The 7,715-nt window shown below is 36.0% G+C and overlaps 1 protein-coding gene and 1 pseudogene across 2 annotated transcripts; both read left to right on the top strand.

Annotated features, from left to right (window-relative positions):
* The first annotated feature begins 1,106 nt into the window (after window positions 1–1,106).
* Window positions 1,107–2,583, top strand: LOC145160938 (small ribosomal subunit protein eS17). Its single transcript, XM_079080322.1, has 2 exons — window positions 1,107–1,230; window positions 1,902–2,583. The coding sequence occupies exon 2, from the start codon at window positions 1,934–1,936 to the stop codon at window positions 2,372–2,374; it is 441 nt and encodes a 146-aa protein (XP_078936448.1). The 5' UTR covers window positions 1,107–1,230; window positions 1,902–1,933; the 3' UTR covers window positions 2,375–2,583.
* Window positions 2,584–3,645: 1,062 nt separating this feature from the next.
* On the top strand, window positions 3,646–5,847 carry LOC145156962 (heat shock cognate 70 kDa protein-like; annotated as a pseudogene). Its single transcript, XR_013737010.1, has 2 exons — window positions 3,646–3,882; window positions 3,991–5,847. The product of XR_013737010.1 is annotated as a heat shock cognate 70 kDa protein-like (transcript).
* The last annotated feature ends 1,868 nt before the right edge of the window (window positions 5,848–7,715 follow it).

The following is a 7,715-nucleotide window of genomic DNA, read 5'->3' on the forward strand; positions in this document are numbered from 1 at the left end:
TCTTATTGAATTAAGATACCATTAATCTTTTACATCATGTTTAAAAGTTTTAATAACAATAACATTAAAATTTTACGTGCTTAAAAGTTTTAATCTTTAACTTATTAAATTAAGATAAGCATTAACATAATTGATAAGAGAATCATAAATAATATTCATTTAAACAAGTTGCAATGAAAAACTGATTTGGTTTGGTTTAAGAATGAGTGCTTCTTAACAACGTCCAATCAACAATATAAGATCAAGTGGTGTCCAAAACGGGTAAGATGGCTCATCGAAAGCCTACTCCTTTTGTGTTCAATTTATTGTGATGATCTATTGCTGACTCAACAATCATTTATATTACTTTTTTAGGTTTTTGTTTGGTTAGTAAGAGGTGTTGTTTTCTATGTCCCCCAAGATTCAAAAGGGTTTACAATCATAAATAAAACACTCTTTGTCTTTTTGTTTTAATGGGTATTTTGAAGTTATTTCTTATTCATCCAAAGGATTTTCATTGATATATTATATCATAAGTGTTTTATTATGTCACCAAAGTGTAATACACTGCCCATTGGGTATATATATGCACTCCACATGCCCATTTGCTATCATCTGAAAACAAAAGAAAAGAAACATTGACAATGACCTGTGTAACAACAAAAAATGATCACATCTTATGAGAAACAATTTGGAAATTTTTTAAGTTATGATTGGATCCTATATACATCAAGGTCCCCAAGTAGTTGTTTGAGTTTATATTTTATATTGAGTGAATGGATTTTTAAACCAACAACTAATAGTCTTTTCATAAAATAATTGTTATGGCCACTGAAATACAAAATCATATCAAAGGTTGTCATCAAAGTCGATTTAAATATCTTTGTAGTTGTTTTGTAAAATAATACAAATATAATGATTATTCAATCGTCCCCAAAAAAATTACAAATATAATGAAATTAATAATCGTACACTCGATTTTACCTTAACTTGCATGCCAAAACGGGATAATAAAGAGTTAAGCCAATAATATTTAAATAGTAAAAAGTTAAAGGTAAAAGTAAAAAGAATGTAAGTCTATAGGGGTGAATCGTGAGGGTATCAAATTTCAAAGATTCAGGAAAAGACATATTTGCCCATCCTCATAAGTATTAAAGTCTAGTTTAGGGTTTCTTTCGACGGCAAATATTTTACAGAGGGCGAGAGGAAGAGGGTTGCGCGCCGCCGATCTTAACCGGAACAACCACTACGGTATGCAATTCTCCGTCATCCTACGCCGTGAATCTTACTTACTCTTTAGTATACTTCAATTTCTAAACTTCCTCCAAAACTTGTGAGCATGCTAGAAGGACAATTGGTTATGTACACTATGATTTTTGAAACGATTTTCTAAATTTCAGTTTGGAGTTTTTGTGACAAATGCATCTAATCTAACATCGTTTACTATACAATGTCATTTATTATCTTATCATATGGTTGATTCCTTGTTTGAATCAATGAATGTATGATGCTTTCGTTTTAAACGTTGCGCAGAATACAGGCTGAATATATAAGGGTATTTTACCGCTTCTATTCTTAGGCTATGTTAGATTTTGTGGTTACATCTTTAAATCGTTTAAATTTCATAGACAGCACGTTACAGTATTGGGATCTTTGAGATAGGTGCAAAACGTGTCTTTTTTGTGCATTTGGGATCATTGAAGGAAATGTTGGTTTTGAATCAAAAATCATTTATATAATCTAAGAAGGATACAGTTTTAAATTATCTAGTTTTTGTTATTCAAGATAAAAGCTTAATGTGAACTAGAGATTGTTGTCATGGAACTGGATACCTCGCTATTGATATTTGATATAAATAATCTTGTACATATGTGACAGTTAACAGCCCTTCTAATGATGTTTGTTAACTTGATCAATTTTAGTTTGGGATAAACCACTAGAACAAGTTAAAAGAATGGGGCGTGTGCGGACCAAGACTGTTAAAAAATCCTCCAGGGTAGTAATTGAGAGGTATTATGGTAAAATGACTCTGGACTTCCACACAAACAAGAAGATTCTGGAAGAAGTTGCCATCATTCCATCAAAGCGACTTAGGAACAAGATTGCAGGATTCTCTACTCACTTGATGAAGCGTATCCAGAAAGGACCAGTGAGGGGAATCTCATTGAAGCTGCAGGAGGAAGAAAGAGAGCGACGTATGGACTTTGTTCCTGATGAATCAGCCATCAAGACTGATCTGATTGAGGTTGATAAGGAGACCATTGAAATGCTTAATGCTCTTGGCATGGGTGATCTTCCTGGTGTTGTTAAGGCGTCTGTTGAGCCACAGGCTTTGCCATCTGTTCCTGCTTTTGGTAGGGGTGGGGGTGGTGGTGGTTTTGCAAGGAGATATTGAAAACATTATTTGGGTAATCTTCATTTTATTGGATAATTTTGTTATGGGTTTTGATCCAAGGTTCATGTTTTTTGAAATGTGTTGCTGAGACTTGGTTTAATAGTAAGGCCATGAAGCCTTAGTTGGATTTTTGATAGGCAGAATGGGCTTGTGGTTCTTTCGTTGTTTGTAGCTTCTTTGGGTTTTCAATGGCATTTATTTTTTATTCAGTTTGATTTGTTAATGAGTGAATAAGATAAAGTCATTGGTTCTATAGTTGATTATGATGTTAGTTTTTCATATTTTGAGTTTCGGTATTATTAGGCTAAGGGGAGTAGTAACACTCCTAACATTTTGTCAAGTCAGCTTTCTAAGGTATTAAGCATTTTAGAAAGGTAGTTTTGGGCCAAAACGAGTTTGGACTTTGGACATTAGAATGAACTGGCGTTGAAGGCTTGAAGCTATAAAGGATGTGTTGAAACCATCTCTATTCTACAACATAGATGGCCTAAATCAATTCCGTATTCTATTATTATTTTTTTCTTTTCATAGACGCAATCCAACTATTTTAATTTTTGATTTTTATTTACAACTTAATCCAAGTTTTATTTTCATACTTGCTTCCAAAACTTGTACACACATGAACATTAAAGTGTACGTATGGAAAATTTAAAACAGTGTGTTTCTCTCATAATTATTGATTTTATGACTTACCGTTGCAAAATGTACGGATCAAGAATGCACAATTGTTGATTTTATGACTTACATATGATAGAAACAACTATTGACGAGGGTATATATGATTTTGAAGTTTTGTTTTGAGCATATTTCTCTCATAATTATATAATTTTACTTTCCAATATCCCTCATCTTTTTTTGTGGATTTTGGACCTTGTTGAAAGTTTTCTGACATTAAATATAGACGAACATCTATATAAAAGGAAGTACTATAATCAGTTGTCAAGATAATTATTTTTGTCACCGCATTTTTTAATACTACTTTCATGGTAACTACTTTTATGAATTATGCTTGCTTTGCGTTAGTTTGCTTGAAACTTGGAAGTGATAGTTTGTGATTAATGTGGCAGCCCAGAGAGATAGTTTGAAAGCAGAATTCTAAAGGTCATTTTACATTTCCCAATTAAATTGAAAGTCGATACGTCAACAAAAGAGACAGTTGCCAGATACCAAGACTTGCGACTTTTCATTGGTACATCCACATGAAAATTTGAATATAAATTCTGATGAGTTACACAATATTTTTGCATAAACCTAATCTAGACAAGCTAGAATTCGTATATCTTCCTAAAAGAAAATGTCAGGAAGAGGTAAAGTTCCAGCCATTGGTATAGATCTCGGAACAACATACTCTTGTGTGGCTGTTTGGCAGCACAACCGCGTTGAGATCATAGCAAACGATCAAGGAAATCGGACAACTCCCTCTTTTGTTGCCTTCAACGACACTGAACGTTTGGTTGGTGATGCTGCCAAGAACCAGGCTGCATATAACCCAACCAACACCATCTTCGGTCAGTTACTATTTATTTATTTAAAAAAAAAAACTTTACAAATTAGCTTTTGTCATTTATATATTTAGCTCTAAAGGAGGCATGATTTTGCTGGCTTACCTACAACAGATGTTAAACGGTTGATTGGAAGAAGAGCAAGTGATGAATTGTTCAGAAAGACATGAAGTTGTGGCCTTTCAAAGTTGTTGCTGGGAGTGGCGACAAACCAAAAATCGTAGTTACATATAAGGGTGAAGAGAAGGAATTTTCCGCTGAAGAAATTTCTTCCATGGTTTTAGTGAAGATGAAAACTGTTGCTGAGACATTTCTTGGGTCCGCTGTTGAGAAGGCAGTTATCACTGTTCCAGCTCATTTCAATGATTCTCAACGACAATCAACAAAGGATGCTGCAAAAGTTGCTGGACTTGAAGTTTTGCGCATGATTAATGAGCCAACTGCGGCTGCAATTGCCTACTCTCTTGACAAGAGAGCTTGCGTGGATGGTAAAATGAATGTATTGGTTTTTGACCTTGGTGGGGGCACTTTTGATGTTTCTCTTCTTACCATTGATGGAGGTGGACAAATCATGGTTAAAGCTACGGGTGGTGACACACATTTGGGGGGTGGGGACTTTGATAACAGAATGGTAGATCATTTTGTCCAAGAATTTAAGAGAAAGCACAAAGAGGACATTAGGAGCAACCAAAGGGCTTTATGTAGGTTGAGGGTTCAATGTGAAAGGGCAAAGAGGATAGTGTCATCATCTATTCAGACTATGATTGACATTGATTGCTTGGCTAATGGTATTGATTTTTCTGCAAAGTTTACTCGGGCAAAGTTTGAGGAGGTTAATATGGACTTGTTCAGGAAGTGCATGGAACCTGTGGAAATGTGTTTGAAGGATGCGAATATGAACAAGGATAGCATTGATGAAGTGGTTCTTGTTGGTGGATCGACCAGGATCCCCAAGGTACAACAGTTGTTGCAAAAGTTCTTTAATGGAAAGCTACTTTCGCAGAAGATCAATCCTGATGAGGCTGTTGCCCATGGTGCTGGATTTCTAGCTGCACACTTAAGTGACATCGGTGATGGAGCTGTGCAAGGATTGGAGCTAATTGATGTTACACCTTTGTCACTTGGCGTGGCTTGTTGGGGGGATATTATGGCAGTTTTGATTCCTAGAAATTCACCTATTCCAACCAAGAAGGAAGATACATTCTGTACGGTTTATGACAATCAAACTTCTGTGAGTTTTCGTGTTTATCAGGGTGAGAGAGAGATAGCTTCCCAGAACTATTGTTTGGGAAAACTTAAACTATCTGGGATTCCTGCTGCTCCAAGGGGGGAAGTTGAGATGAATGTATGCTACGAGATAGATGCTGATGGGATCTTGAATGTCTCTGCCAGAGAAATAACCACGGGCGCAAACAACACAATCAAGATAACTGACAATGGTAGTTTGTCCAAAGCGGAGATTGAAAAGATGATTGAAGATGCTGAACGATATAAGTTTGAGGATGAAGCACACTTGAAGAAGGCAATGGCTCATAGAGCTCTAGATCACTGTGTTTCGAAGTTAAGAACAAAAATAAAGGATTATAAGGTAAGATTAAGCCTTAGAAAGATGTGGCTTAGTGTAAAAGACTTGGAAGACCTAGAGGACCAGATCGATGAAACAATTGAGTGGCTTGATTTGAACCCTGATGCTGAAGAGTGTGAGTTGGAGGACAAGAAAGCAGAGCTTTACAATATTTGCACAGAGAAGAAGTTAAACCGTGCAGTAAAAGCTTCACTAAATAATTTATTTGGTTGTCAGCAAGAGTTTTCTCACGGTTTATGAACGCTGAAATATCTAAAACTATTAAATACCGGTATATGTTCTATCTTTTTCTATGATTCTAAGGCAATGTACTAGATAAATCCAGCTTAGTCATATATTGATGGCAATCTTTTGTAAATTAATTCTGTTGCTAATTTTGCAATGGATTTTGATCAATGTTGATGGTTTTTTTTTTAATATTTCCACAGGATAAGTGAATTCTTCCAAAATTCAACAAGTTTAAAAGGAACAACTATTTTTATTATTAGGGATATAAGATTTTTTAAGTCATGTAAACTTTGGTAATTTGTTATGTTATGGTTTCAGCGCAATCAATCACAAGCAAGATGATTTTATTGCCCTTGGGTTATCAACCTACGAAAAAGTAAAAACGATTCTCTTACATCTCGTCTTGACCCAAGCGTATTTACTTAGATGTCCATTCATGAATTATGGTAAATATATATATATATATATCCCTTCATGAATTAGCCTCTCCCTTTTTGCGTATGACAAAATTGCCCCTACCAAACGTTAGATAATCCATATAAACAAAATTCCCGCTGAACTCATCGTTTCTTTTCGTAGTAATCTGAAGCTTTTCATAGCGGCGTTTTCTGCTTCTGCAGTGGCACTCGATTCCATCATTCCAAGTATCCACAGTTAAGGTACGCTATCTTCTTCATAAGTTAGCCATGCCTCGCCTCTCCTAAACCACCGCGGATGCATGTTTATTATCTATGAGTAGGAAACTTTAAGTGGTAAAAATATACAGAAGTAATGCGATATCTGTTGGCGTAATTCAGGAAAAAGCCCACAGGGGCATTTTAGGAAAATTGCTTTTATTATTTTTTTGTTTACTGGTTTTAGAGTATGACTCAAACTCTTTCTTTTAGTATAAATATGCTACGTTTATAGGTGTTTAGGATGAAGTTTTTTTTCAGCAATAAAGTTTCCTTTTCCACCGGGCAAAACAAAAATCCCGTTTTTTTTATTCCCCTGTTATCGCCCCTGTTCCTTGCTGTGCAGTTTTTTTTCTTTCTTTCCTTCCTGTTCTGTTTTGTTTTCTGTTCTTAGGCAACAAGGTTGCAGCAAGGTATCTGGTAGATACCTTACACTTGGTATCAGAGCACAGAAGAACACATAAGAGATCCGAAGATGCATTATCCAATCTTGACTAGAACCAACTATGCTGCATGAGCAATTAAGATGAAGGTGTTCATGCAAGCAATGGAGGTTTGGGATGCGATTGAACCGAAGAAACCCGAGAATGCAGTTGGTGTCAAGAAGGATAAGACGGCTATGGCAGCGATTTACCAAGCCATCCCGGAAGAAATCATTTTGTCGATAGCGAAGAAGCAAACGGCAAAAGAGGTGTGGGAAACACTCAAGACTATGTATATGGGTGTAGATCGAGTTCGAACAACAAAAGTTCAGTCACTAAAGGCTGAATTCGAGATTCTTAGTATGAAAGAATCCGAGACGGTTGATGATTTTTCAGCAAAAATCAGCAACATCCGGGAGTTAGGTGATAGCATGGACGAAGTGTACGTGGTCAAGAAGATTCTACGAGTCGTACCCTCCAAATTTGTTCAAATTGCATCAACAATTGAACAATTCGCTGATCTTGATACGATGACAGTTGAAGAAGTCATTGGAAGACTCAAAGCACACGAAGTGCGTACTCAAGTACATCAAGAAGTAGACGAGAAGAAACTACTCTTAACCCATGAAGAATGGTCAGAAAGAAACAAGAAGCAATCGAACGAACAAGAATCAAAGAACAAGCAACATGGTAATTCAAGCAACCGTGGGGGACGAGGAAGAGGCCGTGGAAAAGGTAATTGAAACAATTCAGATCGTGGAAAAGGTAATTGGAACAATTCTGGTTGTGGAAGAGGTAATTGGAACAACTCAGGTCGTGGAAGAGGTGGTAATCACCAGAATAGAGGAAGTCATGGGCAAAACCAAACTCAAAACTATGACAAAAGCAAGATACAATGCTATAATTGCCAAGAATACGGACATTATGCTT

Source organism: Lactuca virosa, chromosome 2, assembly GCF_052849685.1.
Source record: "Lactuca virosa cultivar CGN04683 chromosome 2, Lactuca_virosa_CGN04683_v6, whole genome shotgun sequence".
In the NCBI taxonomy this organism is placed as follows: domain Eukaryota; kingdom Viridiplantae; phylum Streptophyta; class Magnoliopsida; order Asterales; family Asteraceae; genus Lactuca; species Lactuca virosa.